The 13,008-nt window shown below is 54.1% G+C and overlaps 2 protein-coding genes across 5 annotated transcripts in view; one reads left to right on the top strand and one right to left on the bottom strand.

Annotated features, from left to right (window-relative positions):
- The window catches only part of RFK (riboflavin kinase), a 29,239-nt gene extending 28,505 nt beyond the window's left edge, over positions 1-734 (bottom strand). Inside the window, exon 1 of the mRNA XM_030566788.1 lies at positions 50-734. Coding sequence (XP_030422648.1) covers positions 50-392 — 343 coding nt within the window. The 5' untranslated portion in view covers positions 393-734. The remainder of the gene's footprint in view (positions 1-49) is intronic.
- Positions 418-12,099, top strand: LOC115653440. Of its 4 annotated transcripts, none has more exons than XM_030566785.1 (2): positions 418-496; positions 10,076-12,099. In XM_030566785.1, the coding sequence occupies exon 2, from the start codon at positions 10,125-10,127 to the stop codon at positions 11,853-11,855; it is 1,731 nt and encodes a 576-aa protein (XP_030422645.1). In that variant the 5' UTR covers positions 418-496; positions 10,076-10,124; the 3' UTR covers positions 11,856-12,099. The 4 variants fall into 4 exon arrangements, with proteins under 4 accessions (XP_030422645.1, XP_030422641.1, XP_030422643.1 ...); XM_030566781.1 differs by lacking the exon at positions 418-496 and adding an exon at positions 1,119-1,253; XM_030566783.1 differs by lacking the exon at positions 418-496 and adding an exon at positions 3,599-4,588.
- Positions 12,100-13,008: the final 909 nt, after the last annotated feature.

Here is a 13,008-nt window from a genome sequence, read left to right as displayed (position 1 = left end):
GGGGGGGCAGGGGTCACAGCTCGGCGCGAGTCCCTAACGCCCGACTCACCGGTGGGGATGCCCAGTTCCTTGGAGCCTCTGCCGAAGCCCCTCACCACCTCCCCCCGGCAGAAATAGGGCAGGTGCCTCATGGCCGCGGCAGGAGCAGCCCGGCCGCCGGCGCAGGGTCGATGGGGGCGAGGGCGGCTAGCTCGCGAACCGACCCCAACAGCCACGAGTAGCGACGGTTCCCGCGCGGGCCCCTCCTGAGCGCTGCTGCTCTTTCCTCGCGCGAGGAGGGCTGCTGCCGAGCCGAGCAGCCGGCTTTGAATTCCCAGACGCCGGTGCGGAAGGGATGGGCAGGGGGCGGGCGCGAGCCGCGACCTACTGGAAGGTTCTAGTTTCTCCGCCATCGAACCTTCCGGATTCCCCTGTGAATGGACCTGCCCAGCCGCGCGTGGGAGGGACGCCGCGCAGACTCGTGACGCCGCACGCAACCCCCCCGCCCCCGCCCCAGGTGAGCGCGCCGGGTCCTTTCTGCCTCACTGTCAGCAAGGAGGGAACGGGCCTCGCGCCAGCCTGGGGGAGGGGCCCCGCTCCAGCCCCGGAGCCCTTGTCCGCCTCCTGCTCTTCTCCCGCCGCCGCCGCTCCCCTGAGCGGGCTGTGCCGAGCGCCTCTTCCCTTCTCCCCAGGAGCAGGCAGCGACCGCCCCGCGGGGCCTCAGCCGCGGGCTGCAGCCGGCTCCCGGGAGCGCGGAGGCGCCGAAGGGAATGGGGGGGGGCGGCTAATTACACCTCCCCATAGGCGTGCGCACGGGGCGTGCCCAGCCACTCCCTGATCATGCCTCAGCTCCATCCGGGAAGGCGGCTAAGGCTGCTTCCCACCCGGCTCGGAGCGGAGCGGGGAGGAGGTGGCTACTGCTTAGTGCCCCCCCCCCGCCCTGTCCCGGGGAGATCAGCTCTTGGCAAGTGCCCGTCAGCTGTTTAGCATGCAGCAGCAGCGGGGGGCTCGCTGGTTTGAGCACTGGCCTAAACCCAGGGTTGCCAGGGGGGCATTTAGGGAAACTGCGGTGTTTTGAAAAACAAAACAAAACGGGGGATTTGTCCTGCTTTGAGCAGGGGGTTGGACTGGATGACCTCCTGAGGCCCCTTCCAACCCTGGTATTCTATGATCAGCTTTTTGGCTGGCTGCAGCCAATCAGCTGTTTGGCAGGAAGTCTCCGCCTATCAGCTGTTTCCCCTGCCGCTGCCGAAGCTCCCAGACTGCAGGCAGGGGTGAGTCATTCTAATTTTCAGAGTAGAGGGAGCTTGACTAGGGGAGGACCAGCAGCCAAGGCACAGAAGCTTCTGGGCTAGCTGCAGAGGGGTTGGGCAGATGGGGTGGGCAGCCTCTCAGCTGGCTGCTGGGGGGAGTATGGGGTTGGAGCTTTCTCAAAGTCTGAGCCAGCCAGTCTCAGCCCATCCTGGTGTTTCCCCCAGGACCTGTACTCCCCCTTCAGCCAGGAGAAATCAGCTGCAGACCCCCTTAGTGCTGAGCAGGGGAACAAACCAAAGGACATGGTTCCTTTAAGAAAAGTTCTCCCTTGTGTCTGATGAGTGATATTGGGCTCTGGCCTGCAGCTTGCCCCCTCCCCCTTCTTTCCCCATACAGAGGGGCTTCACTCCAGCCCCAGCTGCAAATGAGCAGCCTCCCCAACTCTGGATGCTGCTCAGACCCCTCCTATGCAGGCTCTGGGAGCTTCCCAACCCCTACAGTTCTCTCATGCCTAAGAAAGTAATTCTTGCCCAGCTCAGAGCTGTCTCCCTCTCCCCCACACCCAGATCAAGCCTACCTGAGGGACTTTTTCTCTAGGAGGAAGTTTATCCCCTCCCCCACCAATCAGCATCCCCTCCTCCCAGTGTAAGGAAGGATTGATTCACTTCCCCAGATCCCCCTTACCCCCTAGCTCCTGGGGAATTTCTTCCTTTGCATCCATCCCCCTGTATCTGCTTCAAGTTAGGAGATGCTGTCCTGCTTCACCTTGGGACACCTGAGCTCCTCTTGCTTCAGGGTGCTGGTCTGCTGCAGCCTGGTGGAGGAAGTAGCTGGTCTCCACTCCCCCACCTTTGGCCATGGTCCCACCAGGGGCTCCCCTCCCACAAAAGTTGTACAGTGTGTGAAGGAGTCAAAGCAGGAGTGGGTTGCAGCCCTGGGATTGGGAAGAGCTGGAGCGACACAGCAGAATGAATGAATGGGCCATTTCTATACTGGGCTGTTGAATTAAATTTCTCTCTGTGTCAGGGCATGTGGTTTCTAGGCTGGCTGCAGGAGATGGTGTTCGGGGGAGACAGAGCGTAGGGGGAGCAGGCGCTAAACAAAGCCACCAGGAAGTGGGGAGCAAAGAGAAATGGGAAAAGGGACACAAGTGGAGAGCAAGAGCTGGGAAACATCAAGAAGGGGAGATACCAATGATAGACACACTTTCAGTAACTAGAATGTTGAAAATAGCCTCCCCTCAAAACTGACAGTACCCTCCAGCACCCACACATCGCCCTTAAGGCAGGAGGGGGCAGAAAGGAGTGAGCAGCTGGTGAGAGGCATTTAGGGGAGGGAGTTGGCAAGAAGGTGGTGTTGAGGGGGGTTTAGGGGATGAGGAAGGGGGATGTGGGGGCGGAGCCTTGGATAAGGGGGTGGAGCCAGGATGGGGCACCCACCGGCAAAACCAAAAGTCAGCACCTATGAGTCGGGGTGACAGGATCCCCCCTGCCCACGGTGTATTTGTTGCCTGTACAAACTTCCCCAGCAGCTGCACAAAGTTGTTGTAAATTGTGTCACAGTGAACCCCACGCTGCTTCAGTTACCCCCATTGCCGCCCCCTAGTTCAGGCTTGCCCAGCCAATCACTGCCTCCCAGCGCTACACATGACCTTTGACTTACATCAGTCATAGCGCTCTTCCACCCTTGCACACCAGCTTGGTTGGCGCTGTCTGCCATGACGTCATTGGTCATGGGGATGGCCAGGGGATGCGATTTGGTGGGGACTCTGTTCTGAGGGGCGGCGAGGTAAGGGGCCGGGCCAGGGGGCTTAGATGCGGGCCAGAGGGTCTCAGGGGCAGTCAGGGGATGGGGGATGTGGGCATTGGATAGGATGTGGAAGTCTCAAGGGGCTGGGGCAGTGTGGCTAGGGGTTGGGGCAGTCGGGACGGGGGTTGGATAGTTGGTGGGGTCCTGGGGGGTCATTAGGGGGCGGGGGGGGTCTCTGGAGGGGGCAGTCAGGGGATAAGGAGTGGAGGGGTTTTGGATGGTTCAGGAGTTCTGGGGATCCTGTCAGGGGACAGGGAGTGGTTGGATAGGTGTGGGAGTCCTGGGGGTCTGTCTGGAGGTGGCGGTGTGGCTAGGGGTCAGTGCAGTCAAGGGACAGGTAGTGAGTAAGGTCCTAGGGAGGCAGTTATTGGGTGGTGGGTGCCCTCAGGAGGGGGTAGTCAGGAGACAAGGAGCACAGAGGCTTGGATGGGGGTGGGGTCCTGGGGGACATTAGGGGGCAGGGTCCTAGGAGGGGGCAGTCAGGGGACAAGAAGCAGGGGGGGTTGAGAGTTCTGAGGGGAGCAGTCGGGGTGGGAAGTGGGAGGGAGTGGATGAAGGCGGGGCTCCCTGGTTTCACACTCTGATGAAATGTGCCTCACATGCCTATGCACTTCACTCTGCATTTTCAACCAGCTGTTCCAGCCAGAATCCAAATTCTCCAGCTCCAAAATCCCAGTCCAGTAGTGCCTTAGTGCACTAGCAGGTACACATGCCCAGAGGCCAGTTTGCTATGGTACTTCACACTTCCCAAGCCTCATCTAATGGTCTCCAGGCTAGATGCATTCACACCACCTCAGTGGCACAAGGCTATATCACTAACACAGAGTGGGTATATCTAAAGCTAACGTCATACAGCAAGACAATGGCAAAACTGGGAAGAAAACTCAGATCTCCTGCCTCTGAGACCCCTCCTTTAACCCAAAACTATTTTTATTATTAAATTGGGTGTTTGTTATTAGGATGGGTAGGATTATTCACAGAGAGGAAAACCAGGTATATCAAGATTGTGATTTGCCTATGGTCACCCGTATTACAATCTGTGATCAAGTCTTGTGCTTTATCTACAGGAGCATTTTTGTTGCCTAATAATTACTTTTAGAATCGTAGAGCTAGATCAGGGGTCTCAAACACGCGGCCAGTGGCGCTCTTCTGTGCAGCCCGTCAAGCGCCCCACGTCCTCCTGCCCCTCTGCCCACCTCCAGGCCAGGAGTAGGCAAACTACAGTGACCCGTGGGATTGCCCCCCGTGGCGCTGCGAGCCCTGCGCTGCTCCCTTAAGCAGCTGGCAGCACGTCCCTACGGGCCAGAAAGGGAGGGGGAAGCATTGCCACCTTTCAAGGTACTGCCCTCCCGCAGCTCCCATTGGCCGGGAACGGAACCGCAGCCAATGGGAGCTTTGTCGGAGGTACCTGGAGAAGCTGCAGTTGAGCCCTGTGCCTACCCTCACTCCCCTAGGGGCTGTGGTTCCAGCGGCTTCCTGGAGGGGAACGGGGTCAGGAGCCTACATGGCCCCCATGTGTGCCACTGCCACTCCGAAGCCGCCCTAGGTAAGCAGTGCCAGGCCAGAGCTTGCACGCCACACCCCATCTCCCTGCCCTGAGCCTCCTGCCACACCCACACCCCTCCTGCACCCCAACTCCCTTCCCTGAGCCCTCTACTGCACCCTGCACCCCTCCTGCCCTGAGCCTCCTGCCGCATCCCACACCCCTCCTGCACTCCCTGCCCTGAGCCCCCTGCTGCACCCTCCACCCCGACCCCTGCCACACCCCTCACCCCCTTACACTCCACACACCAACTCCCTGCCCTGAGCCCGCTGCCGCACCCTGCACACCTCCTGCACTTCAGCTTCCTACCCTGAGCCCGCTGCCGCATTCTGCACACCCCCTGCACCTCGGCTCCCTACCCTGAGCCCGCTGCCGCACCCTGCACACCTCCTGCACCTCAGCTCCCTACCCTGAGCCCTTGCCGCGCCCTGCACACCTCCTGTACCTCAGCTCCCTGCCCTGAGCCCTTGCCACACCTTGCACACCTCCTGCACCTCAGCTCCCTGCCCTGAGCCCGCTGCCGCACCCTGCACACCTCCTGCACCTCAGCTCCCTACCCTGAGCCCTTGCCACACCCTGCACACCTCCTGCACCTCAGCTCCCTACCCTGAGCCCTTGCCACACCCTGCACACCTCCTGCACCTCAGCTCCCTGCCCTGAGCCCGCTGCCGCACCCTGCACACCTCCTGCACCTCAGCTCCCTACCCTGAGCCCGCTGCCGCATCCTGCACACTCCCTGCACCTCAGCTCCCTATCCTGAGCCCGCTGCCGCACCCTGCACACCTCCTGCACCTCAGCTCCCTACCCTGACCCCTTGCCGCACCCTGCACACCTCCTGTACCTCAGCTCCCTGCCCTGAGCCCTTGCCACACCTTGCACACCTCCTGCACCTCAGCTCCCTGCCCTGAGCCCGCTGCCGCACCCTGCACACCTCCTGCACCTCAGCTTCCTACCCTGAGCCCTTGCCACACCCTGCACACCTCCTGCACCTCAGCTCCCTGCCCTGAGCCTGCTGCCGCACCCTGCACACCTGCACCTCAGCTCCCTGCCCTGAGCCCTTGCCACACCCTGCACACCTCCTGCACCTCAGCTCCCTACCCTGAGCCTGCTGCCGCACCCTGCACACCTGCACCTCAGCTCCCTACCCTGAGCCCGCTGCCGCACCCTGCACACCTCCTGCACCTCAGCTCCCTGCCCTGAGCCCGCTGCCGCACCCTGCTCACCTCCTGCACCTCAGCTCCCTGCCCTGAGCCCGCTGCCGCATCCTGCACACCTCCTGCACCTCAGCTCCCTACCCTGAGCCCTTGCCACTCCCTGCACACCTCCTGCACCTCCGCTCCCTGCCCTGAACCCGCTGCCGCACCCTGCACCCCCTGGTGACAGGGAAGGGGCAGCGTTGGGGTGGGGACTTTGGGGAAGGGGTTGGAAAGGGGCAGGGAAGGGGTGGAGTGGGAGCAGGGCCGGGGGCAGTGAGGGTGGGGGTGTCAGTGATGCGGCCCTCGGGCCAACGCACTAGACCTCATGTGGCCCTTGTGGTCATTTGAGTTTGAGACCCCTGAGCTATATCATATCTTCATGACATTCTCAGCCTGTATAGATCTTTGTTCATTTCTGTGCAAGGGTCTCTAACTGATCGTGTAGGTAGATGTGGGGAACTGTATTAAAATGAATTTGTTTCAGATGTCAGGAAAACACTAGGAAGGAGAGTCACTTATTAAAAGAAAACCATTCAAGCTCTCATTATAGTGATACAGCAGCACCACTGTAGTAAAGGGTTAGGTCATGACATTTGTTTAAAGATCAACCTTCCTGAGTACTCAAAGTGGCAAGCATAGTTGGATTTCTTTAATAGTTGGTGTGCCCCAGCACAGTAGGGTTAGTGACCCAAATTTGGAGTCATTTTTGCCTGTGTAACCCCCTCCCCCATAGCCATTTGTTAAAAAAGTTTCTAGCTGGGAACATTGCATAGAGAAGAGGTGGCCCGTGGGACCATCCTGGGACCATGAGCTTCTGGCCGGGGAGGCTAGCCCCCGGCTCCTCTCCCACAGCCACGCCGGCACATGGGCAGCGCTCTGGGTGGCGAGGTTGCGCACTCCTGCAGAGCAGCGCAGCACTGTGTCTCGCTCTGGCCAGGCAGCGTGTCTGCCAGACATGCTGCTCTGAGCGGTATGGTAAGGGGGATGGGGGGTTGGATATGGGGCGGAGGTTCGGGGTGGGGCAGTCAAGGGATGGGAGTGTTGGATAGGGGGTGGGATCCTGGGGGATGGTTAAGGGTGGGGAATCCTGGGAGGAGGCGGTTAGGGGATAAGGAGATGGGGGGGGTTGGATAGGTTGGAGGTTCTGATGGGGGCAGTCGGGGCAGGAGTCAGGTTGTTTGAGGAGGCACAGCCTTCCCTACCCAGCTCCCCATACAGTTTTGCAAACCCAATGTGGCCCCCAGGCCAAAAAGTTTGCCCACCCCTAGCATAGAGCTAGAGATCAAACTATTGACGAGCTATGGGTCAAAGTGATTTCATTCTGACAAGTTTTGCCTAAGCTAGTGCATGGCCCCTACTAAATTTTTAGGGGACCCAACTGAGCATAGTATTCAAGAAAAATGTACACTTTTTACACTACACATTCTCCAGTACAGAGAAGTGAGTAGGGGTTTCCCTCACTACCATTTTCTATTCTTTAAAGCTTAACTCTTATATCTGAAAAGTTAGATTATTTTCAGGGGGGTAGCTGTGTTAGTCTGTATCAGTAAAAACAACAAGGAGTATGCCCAAACAAATCTGTCAGTCTCTTAAGTGCCACAAGGACTCGTTGTTTTTAGATTATTTTGGAATTTGGTGTGCCTCATGAGGGCGCTGTGAGCTCACCTGTCAATTAACTTACAGCTAACTATACACTGATCACAAGCCCCACAAAGGAGTCATGGCTGGCAGTTTTATTTTTTCGGGGGGTGGAAAGGAAATGTAATCAAACTATTAAAGAAGGAAAAAATTGACATACTTCCTGTAATATACTTGCCAAATAGCTGTTAGGATCTCATTGCAGGACACTCGTTTTTATACTCCTAAAATGTCATTTGCTGAAAATGTTAGGGTTCAAGTTCCATTGCATACAGTGTTCCAGATCCAACAACTGCAATTTTACCCAAAAAATTGCAATACAAAGTCCTAAAATGGTAGCAGTACAAATTAAAGTTAAGTTGCCTGGCTTTTCTGAAGACCACTATGAACACATTACCTGTGCTCAGATATGAGTGTAAACCAAGGTGCTGATAATCAGTCTTTAAAACTCAATGATTAGGGACTTGTCTACTAGAGAGAGTGTATCACATCCACTCCTACCAACTGCTGAACGTGATAAGCTCATGGAAGCTGAAGACATCAGTACCCTTCCAGGGTCATCTACAAAAATAAAATTTAACCTACCTTTATTACTTCCTCTTTCTTGCTTTCCACTTGTTTTTCCTCTGTCTCCATATTTTCCTTTCATTCTCCTTTTTCTTGGTGACTAACATTACTTGCATTCTTTCCTTCAGCCTGGGTAAACTAGGCTGATTTACTGAAACAAAGTACAGCATTGTGGTGCTGGGTGTTACCTGGGGGGGGGGGGAAGGGCAGAGAAAGCAGTTAATCAGCGTAGACATAGCAGCATGAGTGCAGCATATTGACAGCATATCAGATGCATCACAGAAAGCCAAGGAGAGATGTTTTCTAATGGTATTAGTTTGGAAATGCTGACAAAAATCCCAGTGCCGATACTCCATCTTTAATAAGGCAAAACGCCCACACTGATTCCAAAGGGAGTTTTGCCTGACAAGTGACAGAGCAGAGGACTGTCGGATTTGACCTATTAAACTAAGGGTTCCAGTATTCCATTTAGTTCAATAAAGTTGATTTTTAATGGGAATATATAGGACAATGGTTAGTTTCTATAGCCTAAAATGTTTCTCCAGCTCCCTTATAATAAATAACCCATCTTGTTAAAGTGTGTAAGGGAATTGCATACCTAGATGTTCCTGTTTTAAAGAAACTATCTTCAAATTTTTTGTGAACAAATAAATTCTTTCAGAATAAAATTGTTGTATTCCTCTAGTATCCACAAGGTGGTGAGCAATCTCTTCTTTTCTGACATCTGGCTTTGGGCACAAGGATTCTGTGTAGCACTTGAAAGTTACTTTAGCGTAGAAGGAAAGATTTTGTTTTTAAGAACTGCAGATTTTATAATTACAGAAAGGATTCAGAAGTAACTAATGTCTCATTTTGTGCTTCTACAGAGTAGGTGTTACAGCTAATAAAAAGGAACCATGGTCAAGGATATCCCTAGTTTTTATGGAGGCCTTCTGCAAAATTTGGGTCTCCATTTAGCTCCTTCCCCACCTTACACCAAGCCCTCAAACTTTGCACATACCATTTTCTGATTTAATACCTGAAAGTTATGTTCATCTTTGTACAAATGAAAAATACACAACCAGAAAAACAATGCCCCCCTCATTACAGATCTCTATTACAAGTCAGTTACTCCTCAAATAAGACTACTAGAGTTGGGTGAAGAATTCACAGCAAATATTTTCAAATGAACAGGTTGATTCTCCCTTACTTATTTGCTCTTCAGAATTATTAACCAAATTTTAGGGCATACTTTTTGCTCTATAGGTTGTGGGAAAGTCTGTCTCAGACAATCAGCATACCAAAACAGGAACTCCATCTTTCTGCATGTAACTGGCCACAGCGGCAGACTGTTAGCACCCCAAAAATAGATCTAATTTAGAGTTGTATAGTGATCATCATCACAATACTGTGGGAAGCATCTAGACATAGGTTGTGTGGGCATAGACAACTAAGTCTGGAAGGCTCTAGCACCTACTTAGGGATTGCATTAATAAATAAAAGAAATGCTGTATTTTGAACTGAAGCTCATCTCAGGGTATGGCTACACTTGAAATTTCAAAGCGCTGAAGTGCGAGTGTGGTCGGAGCGCCAGCGCTGGGAGAGAGCTCTCCCAGCGCTGCACGTAAACCACATCCTCTACAGGTGTAGCTTGCAGCGCTGGGAGCTGCACTCCCAGCACTGTGGCACTGATTACACTGAGGCTTTACAGCGCTGTATCTTGCAGCGCTCGGGGGGGTGTTTTTTCACACCCGAGCACAAAAGTTGCAGCGCTGTAAAGTGCCAGTGTAGCCAAGGCCTCACTTTATTAGAAGTGGATACATTTAGTTATGGTACAAAATTTCTCCTTAAAACTGATATTCAGTGGCTTTTTTAAAACTCTAGTGTCCCCCCCATAGCCCCAATAAACAAAGTTGTGCCTGGATTAGCAGAATGAAGGTGGACTTCATGGAATCTTCTGTTCTCCCTTTCCTTGGGGGGTTTAATTTGAGGTAGGAGCACTGTTGTCTCATTTGGTTATGGTCAGAAAGGTATTGGCAAACAGGAAGATCATGCTGCATTTCCTAAAGGTGGCCAGACTGAATTAGTTGCACTGGATATTTATCTGCAGCAGGGTGAAGCAGGGCTGCCCCCTCAGCCCCATCGTCTTCAACCTCGCCATGGAGCCGCTCCTGCGGGCGATCGCCGATGGTGCAGATGGCTTCGACCTGCACGGCGAGAGGGTGAGCATCTTGGCCTACGCGGATGACCTGGTCCTACTCACAGACGGCCCCGAAAGGCTCCAGGGCATGCTCAACATCATCGGGAGAGTCGCGGACTGGACGGGACTCTGCTTTAACGCCAAGAAGTGTGCGTCCCTCCATGCTGACAGGAGTAGGACAGACTCGGTGCTGACGACGGAATTCCTCATCCAAGGCGAGTCTGTCATCCCCCTGGTGGAGGGGCAGGCGTATCAACACCTCGGCACGCCAACGGGTTTCCGCGTCCAGCAGACCCCCGAGGACACTATCCAGGAGATCCTGCAGGACACCGCCAAGATCGACGCATCCCTGCTGGCGCCGTGGCAGAAAATCAACGCTCTCAACACTTTCCTCATCCCCCGCATCGCCTTTGTCCTGAGAGGATCCGCCGTGGCAAAAGTACCCCTCAACAAAGCGGACAACGCCATCCGGCAGCTGGTTAAGAAGTGGATGTCCCTACCCCAGAGAGCCAGCAACGAGTTCGTCTACATCGCTCACAGGCATGGTGGCGCCAATGTCCCTCGCATGGGAGACCTCTGCGACATCGCGGTCGTCACGCACGCCTTCCGCCTCCTGACTTGCCCGGATGCCATGGTAAAGAACGTGGCAATGACCGCCCTGCGCGCCGCCACCGCGAAGCGAATAGGCAGAGCTCCTTCCGACCAAGATGTGGCCACCTTCCTGAGCGGCTCCCTGGACGGCGAATTCGCCTGGGACAGGAGCGACATGGCCTCGCTGTGGACCCGCGCCCGCAACGCCACGCGCCGATTGGGAAAGCGACTGGGCTGCCGCTGGGTGTGGAGCGAGGAACGGCGGGAGCTGGGAGTCCTGGTACCACGGATCGAGACAGAGGGTAACACCATCGTCAGCCCCAGAGCTAGAGGCTTGCTGGAGAAGTCCTTGAAGGCTGCCGTCCACACGCTCTATGTGGACACCCTGAAGAAAAAAACGGACCAGGGCAAGGCCTTCGAGGTCACCAGCAAGTGGGACTCCAGCAACCACTTCCTCCCTGCGGGCAGCTTCACCCGATTTGCCGACTGGCGCTTCATACACCGCGCCCGACTGAACTGCGTGCCACTCAATGGAGCCATCCGCAACAGGAACCCGGACAAGCGCTGCAGGAAGTGTGGGTATGCCATGGAGACCCTCCCCCACGTCCTGTGTAGCTGCAGGCCCCATGCCAGAGCCTGGCAGCTGTGCCACAACGCCGTCCAGGACCGCCTAGTGAAGGCCATCGTCCCTCACCTGGGAGAGATCGCTGTCAACCGCACCATCCCCGACACTGACAGCCCACTGCGCCCGGACATCGTCATCATGGACGAGGACCGGAAAAAGATCATCCTCATCGATGTGACGATCCCGTTCGAGAACAGGATCTTGGCTTTGCGTGAAGCCCGAGCCCGCAAACTTGAGAAATACGCTCCCTTGGCAGACGCCCTGCGGACAAAAGGCTGCGAGGTCTACACCGACTCTCTGATCGTTGGGGCCCTGGGTGCCTGGGACCCCTGTAATGAACGCGTACTTCGCACCTGTGGGTTGGGCTGTCGCTACGCGCGGCTCATGAGACGCCTAATGGTCTCAGACACTATTCGATGGTCTAGAGACATTTACACAGAGCACATCACCAGCCACCGCCAATACCGAGTGTGAGCCGATGTGACTCTGTGAACCCATGAGGGGGAGGAAACTTGTGGACCTCCCCTGCTGGACTTTATTCCCTGAGCCCTGAACCCACCCAACCGAACTCCACCATGTGAAGGTCATCCTATCCCCATTACCCAGCCCACTTATCTTTACCCATGACTGTCTGTAACCTGTATGTATGAGCGATGTACCCCCACTGCTTCCTGACTGTATCTTGATCTCACCAACCGTACACCCCGCATTGGGGACATGGCAGACTGTATATGTTATGTGCCGTTCAATACCAAACTACTAGCATCCCCCTATACTCTGCATGCTACCCCGATGATCAATAACTGACTTTTCAAACTCTCTGTATCGTTTACTTCTAAACATTTTCTAATAAACTTTTAAATCTGTTCTATAGCTAGATCCCCATGATCAAGAATGCTTGATCGCTGACTCTCTTTTGCTTTTACCTGAGCTTTGTGAAGTGCAACTGTCTTGGTAGCGTAGATACAGAGATACAGCAAGGACCAGAACCATTAATGACTTTTAATATCAGGACTAATGCCTTGAAAATATTTCTTGTGAAACTGTATCCCAGTATCTGGAAAAATAGGAAGAGGTCTTTTATTTTTAATTTCCTTGAGAGAAATGATACTCCAGCTTGGCTTACTTAATACAGCCCCATGCAGAGCTCTTCTGACTCAGATAGTACAGGAATGTTGTTATACCTGATTTGTCTCACTGTGGATAAGTATATTAAATGTAATCAACTGTTTCAGAGGAGACAGATGGGGCTAAATTAAAGACAACATATGCCTGAGCAATTGTGGCATTTAGGTTATAGAATATTCTTTGTTGCAAAACGTTTCTGATTAATTTTGTCTGCTCAGTCACTTCAGGACACTAGCCTTTTTTATCAGTATTTCACTAATAGATTTCAGAGAGCTTGTAAAGTGATGTCCTCTGAAAAAGTCAGAAGCCTGATTCAGCATGGTGTGACTCCAGTTTTATACCAGTACAGCTCCATGGATTTCAGTGTTCAAGTGAACAGTTCTCCATTTTTTGTGGAAGTTTAGATAATGCCAAATCCACTTGTAAGATACAGGAACATAGAGCTTGCCATAATGAGTCACCCCATCCTTCATTCATGTCTCATGTGGTCTATTTGGCT

The sequence above is a fragment of the Gopherus evgoodei genome, chromosome 6, assembly GCF_007399415.2.
Source record: "Gopherus evgoodei ecotype Sinaloan lineage chromosome 6, rGopEvg1_v1.p, whole genome shotgun sequence".
Lineage (NCBI taxonomy): Eukaryota > Metazoa > Chordata > Testudines > Testudinidae > Gopherus > Gopherus evgoodei.
Note: the sequence above shows the minus strand (reverse complement) of the source record. Positions and strands in the feature narration are given on the sequence as shown.